Raw genomic sequence first — 25,226 nt, 5'->3', positions numbered from 1 at the left:
GTGGGACGGCTTGGGTGTAATTACACCTGTTCACCGCTGCAGATGCAACGGCGAGAAGGTAAACCGCGAAGGGCAGGCAGCGCTGGCACGGCGCGCGCCTTCTCGTCAAACAGCTGATTGGCGGGGTGCCGGGTGTCGGACCCCAGCCGATCTGACATTGATGACCTATTCCGAGGATAGGTCATCAAATAATATAATTTAGACAACCCCTTTAAAATAAATTGGCCAATAAAAATGTGGTTTTAAATGTGTGCACGGAGGAGGGTCTATAATCACCGGGTTTTCCTGCACTCCGGCCACTGAGTGACGCAGGGGGATCGCCGGGTCCCTGCAGACAGTGAGGCTTGTTCTGGAGCGCTGCACGCAATTACTGCGCGATCAACACCATTCGGAAAAAAGATTAAAGACACCAGCAGGACCCACCACAACCTCCCAGTACAGATCCATCACCTGAAAGAGCTATCCGGCAGCAGCAAGGCCCCCTCCCCCGCTTTCCTTCCTATTTAGGAGACATTTTGATAAATGGATTGTGCAGTTTTCCAACAGATCATAGGAAACTATTGTGAGAAAAGGAAAGATGGCGTTATATGCGGTAATCCATTTCACCAAGTGTCTCCAATCATCTGACAAGGTCACACAGAGAACAGTCCAAAATGAGGGCACGGCGACATCCTCGTAGAGGGGACGGCGACATCCTCGTAGAGGGGACAAGGGCGTCAAATGTTCCGTAGGGTTGTCCTATCTTCCCTGAATTTGCACCTGTCCCCTCTCCTGACATCAATATTTTACAAACTACTTGCATTCCCCATGTAATAAGAATTCTGGGGCATCTATTCTTATGATTCTATGTTGTGCCATTCCTCTGATATTCCTCCTAGAATTTTATGAATGAATTGCCAGCAGTATGCAATGAAGGTCCAGCTGGGTGTTACCAGTTGGGGGGGTGTACCTGCACAGTCTGTCAATGGTTGCATTGACCAGAGTAGGCATGCTCAACCTGTGGCCCTCCAGCTGTTGCAAAACTAAAACTCCCATCATTCTCTGACAGCCTACAGCTATCATCCTACAGAAGGGCATCGTGGGAGTTGTAGTTTTACAACAGCTGGAGGACCGCAGGTTGAGCATCCCTGGACTAGACGGTTTCCGACTGTGCAGGGACACACCGCCAACTGGTAACCCCCAGCTGGACCTTTATTGCAGACAATTCATTACTGCTGCTCCATCCCATTAATATAAAAAAAACGGACAACCCTCTTAAATAATAGAAGGAATAATAGAGTCCTAAGAAAAGATGCTGTTGAATTGTTAGCAACTAGTTACTACAACAGACAAGTCAAGAGAGGGGACAGGTCTTCCAAGACTTTAATACTGAATAGGTCATCAGTATCTAAAATCGGTGGGGTCCGACCCCCGGGACCCCCGCCGATCAGCTGTTTGAGGATGCACCGGCGCTCACAGTAGCGCCGCAGCCTTCTCTCAGCTTTTCCTAGGCCACGTCACATTCATCTGCCACGTGGCCTAGGAGCAGCTCAGCCGCGTAGAAGTGAATGAGGCTGAGCGCGATGCCAAGCACGGCCACTATACAATGTGCGGCGCTGTGCTCGGTGAGAAGACGGAAGGCTGCAGCACTCACAGGAGCACCGCTGCCTTCTCAAAACAGCTGACTGGCGGGGGTCCCGAGTGTCGGACCCCCACCAATCAGATACTGATGATCTACCCAGAGCATAAAAGTCTCGGAAAAACCCATTTAAGTTAAAAGGTAGCTTTCCAATACACTTTGAATTTCAACTCTTTAAAATTTTACGATGTCTGCTTACTGTCAGTGAATGAGAACATTCTTGTTTATAGTCAGAGGCTGAAAGTCCTGACACACCTTGTCCCACTGCGCAGCGTGGTATACTGTACCCGTGCCCTGCGCTCAAGACTGGTCACTGGCGGTCTATGCCGATTTACGGCGTGCGATGCGATGGCACGGCAAATGTATTGTAAATATTGCAATTTCAATTGCATTTTGCATTGAGAACTTACATGCAATGAGATTTTAAAAAAAACGTGCATATATCCCGATTGAATGGAGCTGCATGCCCACAAGACATTTTAGCAGCAAAACTATATTTTGATACATTTTATGCCATTTGCGCCATTCTCACTGACAAGTAAACGCATGCATCCTGCCACACACTATTGACAGATCCTCCCCTCGGAATACAATCAACATCGCCATTCACTGACAGCAAGCAGTGGCTATTAAGGCAATGAGGAATTGAAATAGAAAGTAGCTCAGGTCTTATGGGAGGGGGGGGGGGGTGCTGTACTGGGGGGTCCCTTGTTTTATACTATTTACAACCCTAGGGGGCGCAGTGGGGGTGACAAAACGGATGCACTGGGGTACTTACAGTAAGGGAGGGTCCAGCTTTAGGGCTCATGCACACAACCGTATGTATTTTGCGGTCCGCAAAAAATGTGGATGACGTCCGTGTGCATTACAGTACAGCTGGCCCCTAATAGAACAGTACTATGCTTGTCCGTAATGCGGACATACGGAAACGAATTGCACATGGAGTAACTTCCTTTTTCTTTTTTGTGCAGACCCATTGAAATGAATGGTTCTGCATACGGTCCGCAAAAAAAACTGAATGGACACGGAAAGAAAATATGTTTACACTGGACACATCTGGTCAGGAAGGATATACGAGACTGTACATAGGGCCAGTTTTCCTTCACAGCAGAAATCTGAGTGCTTCTTCTCGCCGTCTGCTATCTATAATGTACGGTTGCATATAGCGGGGCAGTGTACCCATGACCTAATGTACATGTGCCTACCAGCGGGCGGTCACCAGAATTCGCAGGTCATAGGTGTTTTTTTCCCCCTAGGAATTCTGGGAAGTGTAATCCAATGAGGGAGGAAGTAGCTAACTTCTCCGCCATCTAGGTTTCAATGCTAATGAGTATACATACAGCCCGAGACATACGAGTATGAACAAAGACGTAGCAAATCTACTGTACAAACCAAGACACATATCTGGAACCGACTGTATCCAAATCTTTGGAAATATGGAGGACTAAGTGCCAGAAAAGACATCCGGTGGCAATCAGACAGCTACTTCCTGCCGGAGAAACTGCAGACGGGTGACATATGCAGCTCAAGAGCTTGAAGGGGTTTTCTGAGAATTTAATACTGATGACGTATCCTCAGGACGCAGCTTACCAAGCACAGCGCCGTACAATGTATAGTGGTGGTGCTTGGTATTGCAGCTCAGCCCCATTAAAGGGAGTCTGTCACCACATTTTAGCATGTTAGACCGTTAAAATAGGGTTATGTGATCCACCCAGAACATAAAAACGGTACCTTTGTTGTAGAAAACTGACTTTTCTTTTTGCCGAAAATGAACTTATAAGATTATGTTCTGAGCCCTCTCAAGTGCCCAGGGCGGTCTCTCAATCCTCGGAGCCCCAGGCAGGCACCTCCTAAACGGCTCATAACCCCGCCCTCCGTGCGCCTCTGCCCGCCCGTTTACTCCCCTCCCCTGTCCTCTTCCACTGCTGCTGTGCGGTCCAAATCGTAGCGGGCGCAGCTCATATAGGATTCTGTAGACTGGATACCATTGTAGCATATCCTCAGCTGTGACTGTGAAGTATTCGGTCTGTACAGGTTTTCAGGCCCTGCAGTGTATGCGAGAAGTTCTCATTCACTTACAGCAAGCGGAGGTCTTGAATACGGCCAGGAATCAAGGCATTAAATATATGAAAGTTGAAATAACTTCCTGTTTAAAGGGGTTTAATACTTGAAAAAAGTGGCCATGCTTTTCTAACCCGGAGCATCCCCTGTAAAGGTTTATTTTCAGGAAATTACAGTTTTTCTGACTATAAGACGCACTTTTTCCCTCCAAAATGGGGGAAATGTGCTTCGTATGGTCTGAATGCTAACGACTGCCTCCATCATGACACTGGTCACCAGCATGCGGGAGGCTCAGGAAGGTGAGGGCAGCACTGCGCTGGCTGTACTCACCTTCCCTGGTCTTCTGCCAGGTCTGGCTGTGGTGTTCTGACCGGGCACAGTGGCAAGACGTAGTGCGCGTAGGCACGCACTATGACCTGACGCTGTGTGTGGTCAGGACATCACGGCGGGACCTGGAAGAAGCAAAGGAGCTGTGTGTCCTGGATCTGCAGTGCCGTCCTGAGCAGGCAAGGTCATTTTTGTTTGTTTTTTGTGACGTCATAGGTCTGATGGGGGCTGGGTGTGCAATCTGAGGCTGATGGGATCCCATTAGGGGTCTGATCTGAGGCTTTGGGCCTGGGGGGTCCAATCTGAGGCTGAGTGTGGTGGGGGATCTGAGGCTGATAGGGTCTGATGGGGGGATCCGATCTGGGTCTGATGGGGGGATCCGATCTGGGTCTGATGGGGGGATCCGATCTGGGTCTGATGGGGGGATCCGATCTGGGTCTGATGGGGGGATCCGATCTGGGTCTGATGGGGGGATTCGATCTGGGTCTGATGGGGGGATTCGATCTGGGTCTGATGGGGGGGATCCGATCTGAGGCTAATGTAGGCTGGGGGGGGGGTCTGATCTGAGGCTGGGAGGGATCTAATGGGAGGCTGATGGAGGTTGGGGTCTGATTTGGGGGTCTAGTGAGGATTAGGGATCTGATGAAGAATGGAAATCTGATTTGGGGGGTCTGCTCTGAGGTCTAATGGAAGATATTTTTTTCTCATTTTCCTCCTCCAAATCCTAGGTGCGTCTTATAGTCCAGAAAATATGGTAAATATTGCTAACTTATTCTCAGTATCTCATTGGTGGGGGGTCTGACTCCCTGCACCCCCTCCAATCAGCTGTTGCTGTCTGGTGAGCGCAGCAGCCTTTTCATAGACCAGTGACTTCACAGTCATCGGTTACATGGCCTAGGCTGAGCTCAGTCCCGTTCAAGTTAAAGGGAGTCTGTCACCACATTTTAGCATGTTAGACCGTTAAAATAGGGTTATGTGATCCACCCAGAACATAAAAACGGTACCTTTGTTGTAGAAAACGGACTTTTCTTTTTGCCGTAAATGAACTTATAAGATTATGTTCTGAGCCCTCTCAAGTGCCCAGGGCGGTCTCTCAATCCTCGGAGCCCCAGGCAGGCACCTCCTAAACGGCTCATAACCCCGCCCTCCGTGCGCCTCTGCCCGCCCGTTTACTCCCCTGTCCTTTTCCACTGCTGCTGTGCGGTTCAAATCGTAGCGGGCGCATGCGCAATGCGATGCCCGCTCCTGGCAGGGCATCGCAATACCTACATGCTGCTGGGTTCAGGATTGTCTAGACTGGACGCAACTGGAACAAACCCTCAGCTGTGAGACGTCTTAGGCCTGTACACATTTATAGCCACTGGATGTGCACAAGAACGTTCACCTCTGCTGAAAGCAAACAGAGGTCTTAAAAATGGTGTCACAATATACAATAGAAGCCTTGAGTTATTTCTATGAAAATGGAAACTCCCTTTATGGCAACACTATTGCCACTGTGTCAGTCTTCACTGCTGTACTGGCGTTCTGTTTCTGAACCTGGAAGCTCAGGATGAGCACAGGTCTGGTGAAATTCCTTATCGGTTAATGTGTCAGAGGAAGCAGCGCTGTGTCTGTCGCTGAGGCTTCCCGGATTCTTTGCGGCCCCGTCATATGTATTAAATCTGATCACGTGTTACGGTTAGCGCTAAATAGGGCAGGTCAGCACGCACTATGCTAAAGTGGAACTCCGAAATCGCCTCCACATGTTCCCTCGCATTGCATACTTTTACTGTGCAGTAAAGGGCGGCTTTAACTCCTGCATTGCTGGATGGTCAATTCCTCCGTCCTACCATTACCGTGTTTACCAAGAGCAAATAAAACGTCTTAATACGCAGCTCAGGCGCCTTGCAAGCGTTAACCCCCGGCGGTCTGCAGGGGACAGCTGCATGCAGCGAGCGCTCCTGTGATCGCTCAGCAATGTCACCTCAGGAGACAGAGGGTGGAATCGACGTCTGCAGGATCCTCACTGCACAGGAAGTAGCTCGATTTCTGCTTGAGAGAAGAAGAAGAAATGAAGTCTGACCCCCCCCCGGGCCCCGGAGCCAGCAGAGCCGGAACCCAACGGATATACCACATGTATCTTGTAGATTTCTAATCCTAATGGAGCAAACCGAGGGATCCCTTCCTAGGATCGGGGGCAGGTTGGCTCCACTGCACATCATCACATGCAATAATAAAGTGACCCTATGAGGAAACAAAATGCCTATAATTTGGGGTTATCCCCCAAAAATCCAACATGAAAACACGAGTGCAAACACAATTCTGTGCAGCAGAGCTGTGCCCCCCCCCCCCGCCCGCCTTTAAAATGTCGTGAGACTACAACTCTCAGTCTACCCAGACCGACAGAGGCTGCAATCACTACAATTCCTACAGCAATGATTTCTGCATCCCATACTGTTGTGAGACTACAACTCTCAGCATGCACAGACAGCCCAAGCTCCTAAGGGCAGTGACCTCTGGATCTCTAGCTGTTGAGAGACTACAATTCCCAGCAGAGCGGGATAGAAAGAGGCCGTGACCACTACAAATCCTTATGGGAGTGATCTCTGCAACTCATACTGTTGTAAGACTACAACTCCAAGCATGCACAGACTACCCAAACTCCTTAGTGCAGTCACTTCGGAACATCCAGCTGTTGAGAGACTACAACTCCCAGCACACCGGGACAGCCAAAGGCCGTGATCGCTAAAATCCTTACGTCAGTGATCTCTGCAACACATGCTGTTTTGAGACTACAACTCCCAATGTGCCCAGACAGCCAAAGCTCCTTAGGGTAGTCATCTCTGGACCTCTAGCTGTTGAGAGACTACAACTCCCAACATGCCTAGATCCCCCAAAGACAGTGATCTCCAAATTCCTCCTGTTGTGAAACTAAAACTCCCATCATGTGTGAACAGCCAGATCTCAGCGATCTCTAACCACTAACCGTTGTCATACTACAACTCACAACATGCACAGCCAGTGATGTTTGGATCTCCAGCTGTTGAGAAACTACGACTCCCAGCATACCTGGACAGAAAGAGGCAGCGATCTCCAACCTCTGACTGTTGTGAGACTGCAACTCCCAGCATGCCTGGACAGCCAGAGGCAGTGATCTGGAAGCTTCTTACAGCAGCAAGCTCTGGACCACCTGCTGGTGTGAAACTACGACTCCCAAAATGCATGGACAGCCAGAGGCAATGATCTCCTCCCTCTAACTACTGTAAGACTACAACTCCCAGCATGCATGGACAGCCAGAGACAGTAAAGCTTCTTACAGCAGCAAGCTCTGGACCTCCTGCTGGTGTGAAACTACGACTCCCAACATGCATGGACAGCCAGAGGCAATGATCTCCTACCTCTAACTACTGTAAGACTACAACTCCCAGCATGCATGGACAGCCAGAGACAGTAAAGCTTCTTACAGCAGCAAGCTCTGGACCTCCTGCTGGTGTGAAACTACGACTCCCAACATGCATGGACAGCCAGAGGCAGTGATCTGGAAGCTTCTTACAGCAGCAAGCTCTGGACCACCTGCTGGTGTGAAACTACGACTCCCAACATGCATGGACAGCCAGAGGCAGTGATCTGGAAGCTTCTTACAGCAGCAAGCTCTGGACCACCTGCTGGTGTGAAACTACGACTCCCAACATGCATGGACAGCCAGAGGCAATGATCTCCTCCCTCTAACTACTGTAAGACTACAACTCCCAGCATGCATGGACAGCCAGCGACAGTAAAGCTTCTTACAGCAGCAAGCTCTGGACCTCCTGCTGGTGTGAAACTACGACTCCCAACATGCATGGACAGCCAGAGGCAATGATCTCCTACCTCTTACTGCTGTGAGAGTACAACTCCCAGCATGCCTGGACAGCCAGCGACTGATGCAATGATGGGCCCAAGTCGTACTGTGCCTCATGTCTGTCACATATGTACACCAAATGCTCATCCAGAAGAAAGTGTACGACTTGCTGTCAGTGAATGGAAACATTTGTAACAAGTCTGTAACAAGCTGCTCAAGAAATGTTTCCATTCACTGCCAGCAAGCAGAATACATGAAAACAGTGAGGAATGTATATTATTATTTATACTTCGATTACGTAAAAATCTGAAAATTCTTTTAAAAATTGAGACATTACCATTTCTTACCGGCCGCTCAAAAGGGCACCTCGATCTATAGAGGGTCATTAGAAACTATGGTCTGCATTTTTTCACAGAAACAGCGCCGCCCTTGTGGGCCGTGTCTGATATGGCATCTAACTGTAACAAAAGACACAGTTGGATTTATTTGTCCAGCGCTGGGGAAAGTTGGTAGCTTACTAATACAGACAGCGCCACCCCTGCCCACAAGGTTGTGTGTGGTACTGCAGCTCAGTCCCATTCACTTCTCTCATGGGGGGAGGTGTTTTGACCAGAAGGCCTGCCAGGTTTCCCTGATCCTGGACAACTCAGTTTCAAGCAAAAAGCATTTACCACCTAGCCATAGTTTTCTATGATGGGAGAGAAGCATCCACTTGGGCACCGCTTATCTGGAGACAAACAAAAGGAAAAAAATAAATAAATCTAACCTGTCTACTTTTTTTTTTTTACCATGGGGTGGGAGGGGCAGTTTGTACAAGCATTCAGTATTTGCACCTACCTCGCCATGCCCAGGTCCAGACGACTCTCCTTCTTGTGCTGAAAGAAGAGAAACATGCTTAGAAAAAAGCTCAGGCCTAACGAGAAAAGCCATCACCCAGCTTTCCCGGGATCCTGACCAGCATCAGCCTATTAAGCAACAGTCAGAGAGCAGGCGGCCCCCCAGGGAGTAGGGCAGGGAACAGGCTGTCCCCCCCCGGGGAGGGGGTGGCGAGGAGCAGGCTGTCCCCCTGGGGAGGGGGGGGGAGCAGGCTGTCCCCCTGGGGTAGGGAACAGGCTGTCTCCCTGGGGAGGGAGGGGCAGGGAACAGGCTGTCCCCCTGGGGAGGGGGGACAGGGAGCAGGCTGTCCCCCCCCGGGGAGGGGGTGGCGAGGAGCAGGCTGTCCCCCTTGGGTAGGGGGCAGGGAACAGGCTGTCCCCCCCGGGGAGGGGGTGGCGAGGAGCAGGCTGTCCCCATGGGGTAGGGGTCAGGGAGCAAGCTGTCCCCCCGTGGAGAGGGGAGGGCAGGGAACAGGCTGCCTACCCCAGGGAGGAAAGTGGGTTAATCCCCCCTCCCCCATGGAGGTGGGAGGGGCAGGGAACAGGCTGTCTGCTGTCCCCCCATGAGGGCAGCAGGGAGCAGGCTGCCCCTCCCCCCCTCAAAGTGCCATTTATTTTGTTGGAATGACCCAAATAAATAGGGATTCAGCCTACTCCTGGCCACCCTGCTCTATAGGGGGAGGGGGCAGCCTGCTCCCTGCCTCCCTCAACAGGGGGATAGCCTGTTCCCTGCCCCTCCCACCTCCATGGGGGTAGGGGTCATGGAGCAGGCTGTCCCCCCCCCCTGGGGAAGGGGCAGGGAACAGGCTGTCCCCCCCCCCCTGGGGAAGGGGCAGGAAACAGGCTATCCCCCTGTTGAGGGAGGCAGGGAGCAGGCTGCCCCCTCCCCCCATAGAGGATGGTGGCCAGGAGTAGGCTGAATCCGTATTTATTTGGGTCATTCCAACGAAATAAATAGCACTTTGAGGGGCTTGCAATAAAATGACCGGAAGCTGCAGAACATCTTAGGCAGCAGAGCCGTCAGTCATCATTAGCGTAGCTCAGATTTACACTAGAACAGAAATCCCCCCCCCCCCCCCTCAGTAAACATGTCTCTCCAATATGTTCTGCAGCTTCCATTGACCTTCCTACAGGGTCCTCTTAAGGAAATATAAGTTCTTGAGTCACGCTCAGCCCCCTGAAGACGTTCTGCAGCGTCTTCTGACCCGACAGTAAATCTCAAGCCTTCCTTTCTATTTACCTGGTCCAGAGTGACCCATTGGAGTCCGCTCCAGTAGGATGACAACCAATATGGCCGCCGTGCCATTTCCCATAGGATTCAGTTTGTTACCCTAGCCTTGTACCATTTAGAATTGCTTATTACCCCCACCACGACACCCTTCCCCTCCCCCAAACCTAGAGGAGTTGTCACCCATCTTTGGGTATGCACTGCAGGCGCTGAACCCAGTGCTGTATATTTGGCCGCTCCGCTAAACCTGGATGACCAATAACGCAGCGGCCATCTCGACGGCCACTCAGCTTTCCCAGGAACGGAACGGATGTGGATTTTCTGGAAATGTCATTTAAAGGGCCCTGAAGGAATGTGAAAAGAAGCTGCAGAACCTCTTGGGGAAGTAAAACGCTGATCGCCGCTCTGCTCGGAATTAACGTACTGTGAATTTACGGCTAATATTTCGTCCCATAAGGCGCTCGTAACCTTTGCATAAGGCGTTCATCGTCACCCGTGCCCCGTTATTAACAATAAAATTATTATTAATTACATTTATGGGAAATGTGCAATAATCAGATAATTAGAAATAAATTAGGCGGTGGAGACGGAAAAACTCCTGGAAATGCGCTCATTCCACAAGTTGCATGTGGATGCCTGATTTTTCTGGCTAATAAGACATTGCAAAATTATTTGCCCCCCTCCTATCTAAATCTCTCTCCCCCCCCTCCAATACTCCAGGCCTAGAAGCATAACCCCCATCATGGACCTATCACTCTTCCCTATGTATTATACTAAGAGATAAAGAAGTCTACTCTGTGTATCCTTCCGCCCCAGTGAGCAAAAAAATAGTCCCCTTCACTTCTAATTCTTTTTATTGCTTTCAAAGTGTCTCCCACAGCCGGCGGAGCCTCCTTCTCCCCTTCTGTGGAGGTTTCCCGGTGACTTTCATTCAGGTGCCTCTATTTCCACATTCTTTCCACATAAAAAAATAAAAATCCTCACAATAAAAAAAAAAGAACCTGATATCAAGGGGCGTAGAGATTGCAAACCCCAAACCCACGTACAAGAGAGAGAGAGGAGCTGCGCCTCAACCAAGCGCGGACAAACGGAAGCGCCGGCTTTCTTTTGACCGACGGCCCCATCGACCAATGGAAAGAGAGATCTCCATCCAAAATTCCCCAGCGCCCAATAGGGATGTCGGAAAGGCGGGAATAGCCCGAGCAGCGGGTTAGGTTGCGCCCTCAGCCGCTGTGGCTGTGAGGCAGAGTGTGGCTGTAGTCGTGCGGGCGGCGATGTGACGGGAAAGTTGTCGCTTGTTTTGTGGGTGACTCGCTCGGGCGCCCGGCGCGGACTTCTCATTACCGGGGATTTATTAATCGCCTCCTTTTAATTCGACTTCACGCCTGGTGACTACTGCCTTCGCCCATTTTTATTTTATTAGAATTTTTTTTTTTTCCCCTACCTCGGAGGGGCTCCCCTCTAAATGCCGGCAGCCATGCTAGAAAAGGGGACAGAGGGGTCGGCCAAGAGGAGGGGCAGGAATAACGCTGCCAGCAGCAAAAGTTTGACGGCTCCCAATGGCAATGGCAGCAACTCGTGGGAAGAAGGCAGCAGCTCGACCTCGTCCAGCGATGATGAGCACGGTAAGGTGGTAGCCTCGAACTCCCCGCCCTGCACCCCCTCTCCGGGGTCTGCCACCCCCCCATCCTGGCCTCACCCTCTACCTGTCCTCTCTTCCAGGTGGCGGGGGCATGAGAGTGGGCAGCCAGTACCAGGCTGTGGTGCCAGAGTATGACCAGGGTAAGTTCTGCACTATTGTGCTGCTGCCAGCGGTGGAGGTGGTAGCCTAAAACTCTAGTCATGTGCTCGCTTCCAGGGGGGGCTAGCTCTTCCCATGGCTTGTCTGATGGGTGACATGTCTGCTTAAGGAATGGATTGAATGGGAATTAAAGGAAAAAAACAACAACTTTTTTTTTTTTCATTATTATTATTTTTCTTTTCTTGTTGCATGGAGAATAGCAGGAGATGTGCATCCTGGGAGGGAGAGGATGCACCGCCTGGTTAATTACTGGGGGCGGGCGGTTATTTGTTGTTTAGTCAGTGTGATGCAGGGTAGTATTGTGTGAAGTCACCCAGCTTACCCAGCTGACAAGGGGGGGGGGGGGGGATAGGCAGCCACTTAGTTTTCTTAGACAATAGGTGGTCGTGCATGTCCCCAGTCATAGATTAGAGGGAGAGAATGGCGGGGCACCCAGCTTCCCGAGCCTTGTCGTTACATGGAAGTGAAGGATTGTCACCCAGCTTTCCCAGACTCCTGACCCTTAGTTACAAGGACGGGGAAGGTGGTCACCCAGCTTTCCCAGACTCCTGACCCTTAGTTACAAGGACGGGGAAGGTGGTCACCCAGCTTTCCCAGACTCCTGACCCTTAGTTACAAGGATGGGGAAGGTGGTCACCCAGCTTTCCCAGACTCCTGCTCCTTAGTTACAAGGATGGGAAGGGTGGTCACCCAGCTTTCCCAGACTCCTGCTCCTTAGTTACAAGGATGGGAAGGGTGGTCACCCAGCTTTCCCAGACTCCTGCTCCTTAGTTACAAGGATGGGGAGGGTGGTCACCCAGCTTTCCCAGACTCCTGACCCTTAGTTACAAGGATGGGGAGGGTGGTCACCCAGCTTTCCCAGACTCCTGACCCTTAGTTACAAGGATGGGGAGGGTGGTCACCCAGCTTTCCCAGACTCCTGACCCTTAGTTACAAGGATGGGGAGGGTGGTCACCCAGCTTTCCCAGACTCCTGACCCTTAGTTACAAGGATGGGGAGGGTGGTCACCCAGCTTTCCCAGACTCCTGGCCCTTAGTTACAAGGATGGGGAGGGTGGTTATCCAGCTTTCCCAGACTCCTGACCCTTAGTTACAAGGATGGGGAGGGTGGTCACCCAGCTTTCCCAGACTCCTGACCCTTAGTTGCAAGGATGGGGAGGGTGGTCACCCAGCTTTCCCAGACTCCTGACCCTTAGTTGCAAGGATGGGGAGGGTGGTCACCCAGCTTTCCCAGACTCCTGACCCTTAGTTGCAAGGATGGGGAGGGTGGTCACCCAGCTTTCCCAGACTCCTGACCCTTAGTTGCAAGGATGGGGAGGGTGGTCACCCAGCTGTCCCAGACTCCTGACCCTTAGTTGCAAGGATGGGGAAGGTGGTCACCCAGCTTTCCCAGACTCCTGACCCTTAGTTGCAAGGATGGGCAGGGTGGTCACCCAGCTTTCCCAGACTCCTGACCCTTAGTTGCAAGGATGGGGAGGGTGGTCACCCAGCTTTCCCAGACTCCTGACCCTTAGTTGCAAGGATGGGGAGGGTGGTCACCCAGCTTTCCCAGACTCCTGACCCTTAGTTGCAAGGATGGGGAGGGTGGTCACCCAGCTTTCCCAGACTCCTGACCCTTAGTTGCAAGGATGGGGAAGGTGGTCACCCAGCTTTCCCAGACTCCTGACCCTTAGTTGCAAGGATGGGCAGGGTGGTCACCCAGCTTTCCCAGACTCCTGACCCTTAGTTGCAAGGATGGGGAGGGTGGTCACCCAGCTTTCCCAGACTCCTGACCCTTAGTTGCAAGGATGGGGAGGGTGGTCACCCAGCTTTCCCAGACTCCTGACCCTTAGTTACAAGGATGGGGAAGGTGGTCACCCAGCTTTCCCAGACTCCTGACCCTTAGTTACAAGGATGGGGAAGGTGGTCACCCAGCTTTCCCAGACTCCTGACCCTTAGTTACAAGGATGGGGAAGGTGGTCACCCAGCTTTCCCAGACTCCTGACCCTTAGTTACAAGGATGGGGAAGGTGGTCACCCAGCTTTCCCAGACTCCTGACCCTTAGTTACAAGGATGGGGAAGGTGGTCACCCAGCTTTCCCAGACTCCTGACCCTTAGTTACAAGGATGGGGAAGGTGGTCACCCAGCTTTTCTTATATCAGGGTTCAGCACTGCCAGCTTCCAGAATCCTTTCACGTTTTCTTCTTCTATGGGAGGTCCAAGAACAGTCGAGTAAGTGTGCATGCTGGGAGTTGTAGTTTAGTTTCACCGCAGCTGGCGTGCTGAAGGGGACATCGCTATGAGGAGGAAAACGATAGTCACCCAGCTTTCCCAAACTCTTGGGCCTCATAGCTACGAAGGAGGGAAGGGTAGTCGCCCAGCTTTACCAGTTTTCTTAGACTTCTGGCTATAAGGAAGAGACGGATCGTGACCCAGCTTTCCCAGACTCCGGAGCTTCATCGCTACAAGGGAGGGAAGGGTAGTCACTTTGCCACTTTTCTTGGCCTTAGCTGTAAGAAAGAAAAGCATAGCTGCCCAGCTTTCTCAGCTGCAAGGTGGGTAAGGGGAAGTCACCCAGCTTTCCCAGAATCCTGAGCCTCATTCCTACAAAGGAGAGATGGGTGGTCACCCAGCTTTCCCAGAATCCTGAGCCCTATAGCTACAAAGCAGAAAGCGTATCCGTATTTCTTAGACTCACAGCTGTAAGGGAAAGTAGAGTAGTCACCCAGCTTTTCCAGGCTGCTGAACATAATGGACACAAAGGGGAGACTAGACAGGCACTCTGCTTTCCTGGAGAATAAGTAGACGACAGACTTCCCCAGACTCCTGAGCCTCGTAGATACAATGGAGATAAAGGTGGTCACCCAGCTTCCCCAGGTTCCTGAGCCTCATTCTTACAAAGGAGAGATGGGTGGTCACGCAGCTTTTCCACATGACTGAGATTTCTACAAGGTGGAGAATGGCTAGGCACACAGCTTTCTCAGACTCCTGAGTTTCTTGGGGGGTCGTCACCCTGTCTAAAATTAACCTATATAGAATCTGGCAAAGCTGGGTGACTACATTGCTACTTATGCAGCTCGTTGCTGTTCATATGGCTGATTTATGCAGCAATCTGTTTCTGGGTGACAACCAGTATGATAGCCATACTATCTAAGGCAGGGGTTGTCACTCGGCTTTCTTAGCTTTGCAGGCCTTCAGTCTGTGGTAGTGTGCGGGCAGACAGATTAGCTTTTCAGGAGTCTTGAAAAGCTGATTGGCAATCCCTAGAAGAGCTGCAATAGATTCTACCTAGTCACCCAGCTTTCCCAGGAACAGATCTACCTAAGCAATAGTGATTTAGAGGTAGTGGTAGCCTAAAACTCTCCAGCACTTGCTGCCACGCTGCAGCTGTTTCCTCATGTAATCCCCTATGTGGACAGCAGGGGGCACCATCCTAATCTCCTGCAGATCCACCCCCCCCCCCCCCCCAATATCCACCATTACTTGTATCAATTCTGGATTTATATATTGATTAAATAAATAATAAATGTGATTTCCCCCTCCGTAACAATATGGTATCTGGCCAGGAATTGTGCCCTGCAGAGAGAGGATGAGACAGGGGCTTCACTGCTTGGGGTGGGTTGTAGGATGAAAAGCCAATTTATTGTGGTTCCATTCCATGGATGTTGTGTTTTATATATTATTTATTTGTATATGTTTTGGTTTTACTGCAATGTCTTGTTATTTTGTAAACAAACAAACAAAAAACCTGATGTAAAAATAGCAATTTGTATCTGTAGGCACACCCAGCTTTCCCAGAAGCCTGAGCCCCTGAACGGACTATGTGTCCTGGCTGTATGACCTCATGGCCGTCAGTCGTGGTCTTAGCTGTGGGTGGGCGCTGCAGAGATTCAGTCACACCTTGTGCCTGAGGGGGTGAATGGTTCCTCCTGCTATAAATGCCGAATTATGGATTTGCCTCAGGAATCCATAGGTTGCAATGACTGCTGTTATTTGGGGGGTTTGTAAGACTGTATTAGGGGGCAGGAGAACATTTGCTGCATGGCAGTTCCTTTTACAGTGTGTGTTTTTTTTTTTTTTCTTTTCTTATTCATAAGTAGAGCTAAAATAAGGAGTGATATAAGAGCACCTACTGTTCAGAGAGAGAAACGCAAGCGAGGAAAACGCGTCCTGCCAATATAGACCCGAATAGTCCCGGCTGCAATGCCCCGGGTCAGGAGCGCACGGCCGGCTGCTTGCTCTATGCAACTCCTTGGGAAATTGTGCACTAGGTTTTTACCAATGCATCCATTTCCCTAGATTTCCGCGGAGTGTGACTGTTGTCTGATCCAAGTCGCCGACCGCTGCAGGGAGGTAATGAGACTGGCTGGCTGCCAGGCTATAGGCCGTAATGTTGGCGGAAGTTGTCGTCTGTCCCCGGGCCTCATTGCCTAGTCCTGCTTTTGATGAGAGTACCACCATTGGAGAATATCTATAGACCTCCTGTCAGTGTGTATATATTAGGATAATCTCACTGAGCTGATTCGGCTGCACTTACTAAGCCGGCCTGCAGGAGGTTTTATATTTTTTTTATTTTTTTTTTCGCTAATGCAGTGTATTGGAGCTGGCCGTGCATTCGTCGTTTAGCACCTTTGTGGATGGAGGGTGTTGACTTTGCTGGAGAAGTGCACTGCCTGCTGGAGAAGTGCGCTGACAATTTTTTTTAATTTTTTTTTTTCTCCCCATTATTCACTATGCATTGTTATGGGAGACTGCATTAACCAGTTCAAGGCTGGAAACTATTCACAAAGCTTTTTTTTTTTTTTTTCCCCCTTTATTTTACGCCGGCACATATTGCACACCCTCCTCTCTCTATTCAGTGAGGCCCTCTTTTAAGCTATGCAAATGGCAGCAGCCCGGGCCAAGACAGATTCAATCACTTGTTCTCAGCAAAGACTCCTGCATTGTATTTCTCATGAGCTGTGAAAACTGCCCGTCCGCCTACTTTACAATATGGCGAGCGTGCGTGTGCTTTGTTAGGGGGGTCTGCAGTCCTGAATAACTTTTGTACTTTTTATTGCTCACCATAAGCTCCTTGCAATTAGGTCCTTCCTTATATAATTCTGTTTATGTTGCTGTACATGGAGAGTATTGATAGTCGGGCGACTACGTCCTCTTTACTGCTGCATTGTGTGTTCATACTGTGTAAACGCCTGTTATTTTGTTAGAAATATAGTATTTTATGAAATGTTTATTTAAAAATTTTTTTTTTAATGTCCTCCCCATAACATTGTTTCACACTGTATAACATTAAATGGGTATTCCCATCTGGGATATCTATGGCATATCAATAGGAAATACTATACACGTCTGATAGGAGCTGGTCCCACCTCTGGGACCAGCGCTTATCTCAAGAACCGGGTCCCAAAGTGAACAGAGGGCACACTGCGCATGCGCAGGATCTTGTCAGTTCACTGCTGTGGGACTTCCCAAAATAGCCGTAACCATAGAAGTGGATGGAGAGCGAACCACACAAGCCTGGCCACTTCTCATTTGACCACTGTGGGGCTTCTAAATAACAGCCGGCGCTCAGTTATTATTGCCCCAAAGCAGTGAATGGAGAGTGGCTGCGCATGCACAGCTTGTTCTCCCTTCACTTTGTGGCCCTGTTCTGGAGATGGGAGTGGGTCCTTTCTCTGAGACTTGCTCCTATCTGACATTTATGGCATATTGGAAGAATATGCCATAAATATCCCAGATGGGGATGCTCTTTTAAATTCTTTAGGTTATGCAGATATATATATTGTATTTAGGTTGATCTTGTTCTAAAAACAAATATATATATATCAGTTATGCCAAAACAGATGAGCTCGCCTAAATTATGCAGATGCATAATAGCTTTTTTGTTTTTATCTAAAAAAAAAGCATTTTGATCACTTTTTGTAACTTTATTTTTTTTTCTTTGTATTGAATCTTTGAATCTCTTTAGGTTTAGCATACATCTGTCATCTGTAGACGTCATTGTGTGTGACAGTTGTTAGGGCAGTATGTAGTCTACAGACAACACTGGAGTCGTTTCTAGGCCCCTGAGGCTAAATGCACGGGATTCCCAATTGCGTCCCTGAGAAAACAGATGACGCGATCTAATGTGGGAGTTCTGTTTTGATCATGTTGCAGTCACTCCTGCCCGAGAGGTTTTCTGGGTTCAGGATATTTTTCTTAGGGATAGGCCATCAACATTGGGTCGGTGGGGGTCCAACTCCCTGTCCTGCCACTGAAGGGAGCACCGGGTGCAGAATGAATGGCAGAGGTGCTGAGTTCGACCCCCTGTGATATTGATGGCCCATGCTGACTACTGGCAAGCAATACTAAACCCCTTGAAGTGGCTGGGGTCGGAAGTACTGCTATAGCATGAACTAGGCTGTCATTTGTAGGACTGCACAGGACACCCATGCAGCACTGTGCTCTAGAATTAGACCTAATAACCCTTTCAGGACCAGAGGGGTATTTTGTAAATTTCTTTTTTTTTGCGTTTTCGTTTTGCGCTCCCTAACTTCTGTCTGTTCACATAGCCATATGAGGGCTTGTTTTTTGCGGGACAAGTTGTACTTTCCAACGCCACCATTTAATATTGCATATGATGTAGTGGGAAGCACTATAGTTTTTTTTTTTTTTCTTGTGTTTTGATAGTGCTAAAAAAAGTGGGCAAAAAGTTTTTTTCTTTTATTTATTTTTGTCAGCATATTTTGACCTCTAACTTTTTTATAATTATGTGTACGGAGCTGTAAGGGGGGCTCATTTTTTGCGGGACGATCGTAACTTTTCATACCATTCTGGGGTGTGTGTGACTTGTTGATCACTTTTTCTACAAATATTTTTTGTTTTTTTATAAAATGAAGCAACCAAAAAACGGTGAATTGGCCATTCGGACGCTTTTTTTCCGTTTCACTGTATGGGGAATGTATTTTTATACTACGGGCGTTTTCGCACACATTGCAGCACCCATGATGTGTATTTATGTGTTCTTGCATAGCAAGACCACATACTATTATCTCACATATATATTATTATTATTATAGCCAAATTTGCCACCCTAACTCCTCCCACAGTTTTTACACTACATAGACAAAAATTTACCAAAACGTGCAGATTGTACCCGATCGGATTGCTATTACTTTGTGGAGCGATCCCACCCCCGGGGCCCCCGTGGCGAGCCCCGGAAGCCCCCTTTTTTCCCATAGACTTTGACAGGGTAAATTTTCAAATCGCTCCCACTCGCCAGGCTTTGACGCTAAAGTCACCAAACTTGGGTCACTTAGTCATGGAGTCAACCCGAAAATTTTGGGCACATTTCGGGGACCCCAAAAAGTGGGCGGGGCCATACAGAACCAATCAAAATCTCCCCATTGACTTTAATGAGAACTTCAAATTGCTACTCCTCCCACATTTTTAGGAGTACAAATTCCAGACTTTGCAGACTTGGTCGGCACCCACCCGAGTACCTTGCTTTTGCTTTGTTACCCGATCCCACCCTCCGGGCCCCTGGGACAGGGCCCCCAAAATCCATGTTTTTCCCATTGACTTTGACAGGGACAATTTTCAAATCGCTCCCAGTCGCACAGATTTTAAACTAAAGTCACCAAACTTGGGTCACTTAGTCATGGGGTCAACGCGCAATTTGTTAGCACATTTCGGAGACCCGAAAATGTGGGCGGGGCCACACAGAACCAATCAAATTCTCCCCATTGACTACAATGAGACGTTCAAATTGCTACTCCTCCCACAGATTTAGGAGTATAAATACCGAACTTTGCACTCTTGGTCGGCACATACCCGAGTATCTTGCTTGTGCTTTGTTAACCGATCCCACCCTCCGGGCCCCTGGGGCGGGCCCCCGAAAACCTCTTTTTTTTCTCCCATAGAGTTTTATTGGAAAGATGCAAATGTTTGTCACTCATACAGCTTCGGAGTGAAACTCACCAAACTTGGGTCACTCAGTCATGGGGTCAACCTGAAAATTTCTGTCACATTTTGGGGACATTAAAAAGTGGGCGGAGCTACAAACAACCAATCAGATTTTCCCTATTGACTTCAATAAGAAACCTTTAAATTGCTGTCATTCTCACAGTATTTAAGCCAGAATACCCAAACTTGGCACCGTAGGTCATTGGGTGACTGGATTCAAAAAATAATGAAAAAGTGGGCGGAGTCTACAACGGCCAATCAAATTTCAGCCATTTGTTTAAATGGGAAAAATTCAAACTGCCGCTGCTCTTAGACTGTTAATGGCAGGTTTCCCAAACGTGGTACAGTTGGACAATTTAGGATTAGGATTAAAATTTTGAAAAGTGGGCGGGGCCAAAAACAACCAATCAGATTTCTTTCATTGATTTCAATGTGGAAAAAAAAAATGCAGAAAATTGAAAAATGCTTCCATGATTGATGTCAGGGGCTTCAAATCTCTGAAATCAGGTGATAGATTAATTTGGATTCAAAAATTTAAAAAGTGGGCGGAGCCAACAACAACAAATCAGATTTTCCCTATTGACTTCAATGAGAAACCTTTAAATTGCTGTCATTCTCACAATATTTAAGTCAGAATACCCAAACTTGGCACCGTAGGTCATTGGGTGACTGGGGTCAAAAAAAATTAAAAAGTGGGCGGGGTCTACGGCCAATCAAATTTCAGCCATTTGTTTAAATGGGAAAAATTCAAACTGCCGCTGCTCTTAGACTGTTAATGGCAGGGTTCCGAAACTTGGCACAGTTGGTCACTGGAGGACTGTGCCAATGTATATCTCATTTTGGGGATGCTAAAAAGTGGGCGGAGCCACAAACAACCAATCAGATTTTCCCTATTGACTTCAATAAGAAACCTTTAAACAGCTGTCATTCTCACAGCACCCAAACTCGGCAGGGTGGGTCAGTGTGAGACAAAGGTCAAAATTTATAAAAGTGGGCGGAGTCTACACTCCACCCAGTTACTCCGCCCACTCCAGTTGTAAGCTACTGGTGGAGGCAAGAACACATCACACAATTTCCCCAGAAATTGTACCTTTTCTAGTTTTAAATTATTTTTTTTATTTTTTGGGGAAAATGTTTTGGTTTTATTTTTTATTAAATTCTCCAATTGCCACACGGTGGAGCTGAAACACAACCGAAAGTGCGCACTTTCAGTTTTAGCGCGCTCAGATGCCTTGGTCAGGATTGACCACCGCATCTGAGGGTTTAAATGTCCGCGATCGGCATTACTGCCAGTTGCGGACATGAGCCGCGGGTGTCTGCTAAAAGAAGCAGGCGGCCCCTGCGGCTATGGCGCCCGCAGCTGGCATGAGAGGGCGCAATCTTTTAAAAACCCGCCCAGCGCCGTACATGTACGGCGCTGGGAGTGGAAGGGTTAATGACCGCTGTGTAAAAAAAAAAAAAAAAAAAAAAAAAAAGTTGACTTTTATTAAAGGGGTTATCGTAACAAATTTAATCCAGACATGACAATCTATTTCTAACAAAGCTAGAACCGGCCCTGTACCTCACATGGTTCCAGAGATCTCGCCATTCATTGTTCTGATAGATTTATTTCAAGCTGACAGCTCAGGAGGTGTGCCCTTTCTGCTGCAGCAGGGTGCAGCCCTGTCATTCTGCTGGTACATCAGTGTTTCATTTGCATGGAGAAATGAAAGGACTAGGAGGTGGTATGAAATTCCTTCAGTATGGCATCTGATCTGATGGAAGGGCGATGCGCTTCTATTAATCTTTATGGGGATTCTGAAAATGGCACTTGGCTATTTTCGGCGGGCCAATAGGAAGGCTTGGTGGTGGCCGGACCCGTCCCTGCCGGCCACCACTTTGCCTGCTTCGTTTCCGGCTGCGATTGAGATTGGTGCAGGTTCTGAGACCTGCACCAAAGCAGACAATGGGGGCATATCCTTTGGTGTCAGTCTAAACTGTAGTTCAGGTGTTTTATTCTTGTACCAGGTATAAATCCCAGGTTTTCAGCTGTCCTGCAGTGTGTGGTCATGCATGGAAACTGAAATCAGTGGGACTTTAAAGACGCTGGGCACACGTGCTCAGTCACTCTCCTGACAGGCAGGTCTCTGCATAATGATCCTCTTCACTGCCGAGCAGCCAGTAGAAGGAGCTTTTTGCCTTTTGTCCAGGAAGAAGCAGAGCCTCGGCAGTAGCATGGCAGTAACCCTCCTTCTGCAGAGGAAGCACATTGTCAGCTGCCAGAGGGGGAAGGTGACTGATTCTGTTCAGATCCCACCCCAGCATACAGATTAGCAGCAGCAAGGGAGCATAAAATAATGAAAATGGTATGTTTACCGCTAGAAATACTGCAAATTACTTGTGATTAAACTGCTATTAACAGCTTGAGGGGAAATGCGATGACTATTTGATGTGATATGATTATTGGATTTGATTGAAAATTGTTGTATGAATTTGCCTAATTGTCAGGTCAGTGGCAGCGAGGGTCATGGAGTCTTGTACTGGGAGCATGTTAGCGAGTCGTAAATGGCTGCCAGTGCCGTGCCTGAGCGTGACCTTGTGTACTGCAGACTATTGACCGTGTGCTGGAGTATAAAGCCATGGTGGAGGGCTGTCTGGCTCTGTCCAGAATGATTGCGTTTTTATATATTTACGTACAGACATATGGGAATAGACTGTTTATTGTAATCCGAGAGAAAACTCTAGGATGTGTCTGTGGCATTGTTCTATTGTTCAGCAGCTTTGTGCAGCCATTTCTGTGACTATTCTGACTTTCACATATACAAAATAATAAATTTAAAGTGGGGGTATTAGATCTTTTTGCTGAAAAGCTCAGTGTTTCTTGCCCCATTTGTGTGCATCCCCCCCCCCACCACCAAAATACCCAGCAGCCCTTTGTTACCGCAGCAGCTTTTGGACAAAGCCTGGCGTACGCTGTAATGCGGATCTCCCGGCCGCTGTGGACCGGTACTTGTAAACCATCCCATAAAGTGATCTAAGGCTCTGTTCACATCCTCCAACTGACTTGTGTGGCCTGCCACAGTTTAGGGAGGAAACTGAGCCACTGACACAGATGTGAATGGAGACTTAGGCCTCTTTTCACACGGGTGCAATGCGTGAGGTGAACGCAATGCACCCGCACTGAATCCGGACCCATTCATTTCTATGGGGCTGTGCACATGAGCGGTGATTTTTAGAAGTGAATGGGGCTGTGTGAAAATCGCAAGCAAGTGCGGATGCGGTGCGATTTTTCACGCATGGTTGCTAGGTGACTATCGGGACCCGATATTTATTATTTTCCCTTTTATAACATGGTTTTAAGGGAAAATAATAGCATTCTTAATACAGAATGCAAAGTACAATAGGGATGGAGTGGTTAATATATATATATATATATATATATTTTTTTTTTTATTAAACTCACCTCATCCACTTGTTCGCGCAGCCCGGCTCGTCTTCATTCTTCTTTGATGACCTGGGAGGAAAAGGACCTTTGGTGACAACATTGCGCTCATCACATGGTCCATCACCATGGTGATGTACCATGTGACGAGCGCAGTGCAGTCATCAAAGGTCCTTTTGCCAGGTCCTGAAGAAAGAAGAGGAGATCCGCTACGCGGCCAAGTGGATGGGGTGAGGTAAATTTATTATTTTTAACCCCTCAATGGACATTTTACTAGGCATTCTGTAATAAGAATGCTATTATTTTCCCTTTAAAACCATGTTATAAGGGAAAATAATAAAACCTACAGAACACCTAAACCGAACTTTAGTGAAGAAGTTCGGGTCTGGGTACTAAACATGCCGATTTTTCTCACGCGTGTGCAAAGCACATTAAAACGCTTTGCACTCGCGTGGAAAAATCGCGCATTTTCCTTCAACGCACCCGCTTCCTATCCGGCCCTCACACGCAATGCCCATGTGAAAGAGGCCTTAGATTACAGATAAAGATGCAGGTCCCATTTATATTAAACATGGGATCCTATTGTCATGGCATACATTATGGCGGCAGGTTGTAAAATGCATAATTATGCAGATCTACTTGTCGCTGTAATGCCATTAGTGGCTGTAATACAAGGGACAATGCGCTAATATATCTGCATAGAAATAGCTGTTTTTGTGACACAAACTAGGAGCTTAGTCCCATGTTCCCAGCTGATGCATTGAGGATGAATGAATGGCCGTCAGCATCACATTTCCCACTGCCTCGACCTTAAAGGGGTTCTCCAGGAATTAAGAAAATGATAAAAATTACTTTATTAAAAAAAGATGTTCTCAAATACCTTTTATTTATAATGGCTCGTTTTTTTTCTGGGGTGCAATAATCAGGGGAAACAAAATTACTTCAGAGCACTGAGGTAAAGAGCTGCCTCATCCTCCTCCTCCTCCTCCTCCCCTCTACCTGTCAGGGATTATGATCCTGAATACAGATGATAAGAACTTTAGCTGAATCTCTGGGGAATTTAGTTCATGAGGAGACATGAAGTACAGAGAGGACGGACTGTGGTAATGGAGACTGTAAACCAGTGCTGCTGCTCATTAGCCTCACCTCACCCTCCTCTCCTGTCTCCTCATCTTCTCCATTCCCACAGAGATTCGCCTGTATTCAGGATCATGGTGACCAGCAGAGCAGAGAGGAGGATGAGGCAGCACTAAGGCTCATTGTGGTGAAGTAACTTGTCCTCCTGTGTGATTAGGACAGGTATCGTGTGTACTAATAGGACGGCGGCCATTTTATTTCACCTAATTGCTCCCTAGCCAAAACAAGCCATTCTAAGTAATGAAAGGTATTTGAATATATTTATTATAAAATAATGTTCAAGTATTTTTATTTTTTTATTTTTTATTCCTGGGGAACCCCTTTTAAAGAGGTTTTCTGAGACTTTTAGGCCCCCTGCACACGATCAGGATTGCGTGCGGAAAATCCGCACCGTAGGTCATGTACATTGTATTCTATGAGAATTTGAAATTCTCAATGCACACGATGCAGATTTTTTCCGCGCGGATTTTGACCTGCGGTGCGGATTTTAAAATCCGCGACGTCAATTTTTTTTTTTTTTTTTCCTGACCGGATTTTCTTATTCACTTAGTGAATTCCGCATGCGGAAAATCCGCACGCAAATCCACACCAATTAATGCGGATTGACCGCACGGATTTGCCTGTGAACACGTGCGGATTCTCCGCACATGAATCCTGAACGTGTGCATGTAGCCTAATACAGATGACCTACTCTCTGGATAGATCATCAACCTAAATACAATATATATAAGTTATGCCAAAACAGATAAGCTCGCCTAAAGTTATGCAGATACATAATGATAGCTTTTTTGTTTTTATCTAAAACCCCCGCCGATCAGCTGTTTGAGGATGCACCAGAGCTCACAGTAGCACCGTGGCTTTCTCTCCACTTTCCCTAGGACAGTGACGTCACATTCATCTGCCACGTGGCCTAGGAGCAGCTCAGCCATATAGAAGTGAATGAGGCTGAGCGCGATGCCAAGCACGGCCACTATACAATGTGCGGCGCTGTGCTTGGTGAGAAGAGGGAAGGCTGC

General features: G+C 48.3%; 1 protein-coding gene across 1 annotated transcript in view; it reads left to right on the top strand.

The window, feature by feature from the left end:
* Window positions 1-11,151: 11,151 nt before the first annotated feature.
* LOC122921770 (REST corepressor 1) overlaps window positions 11,152-25,226 on the top strand; it is a 47,420-nt gene continuing 33,345 nt past the window's right edge. Inside the window, exons 1-2 of the mRNA XM_044271999.1 lie at window positions 11,152-11,554; window positions 11,652-11,711. Coding sequence (XP_044127934.1) covers window positions 11,395-11,554; window positions 11,652-11,711 — 220 coding nt within the window. The 5' untranslated portion in view covers window positions 11,152-11,394. The remainder of the gene's footprint in view (window positions 11,555-11,651; window positions 11,712-25,226) is intronic.

Source organism: Bufo gargarizans, chromosome 11, assembly GCF_014858855.1.
Source record: "Bufo gargarizans isolate SCDJY-AF-19 chromosome 11, ASM1485885v1, whole genome shotgun sequence".
In the NCBI taxonomy this organism is placed as follows: domain Eukaryota; kingdom Metazoa; phylum Chordata; class Amphibia; order Anura; family Bufonidae; genus Bufo; species Bufo gargarizans.
This window is presented reverse-complemented; position numbering and strand designations above follow the sequence as displayed.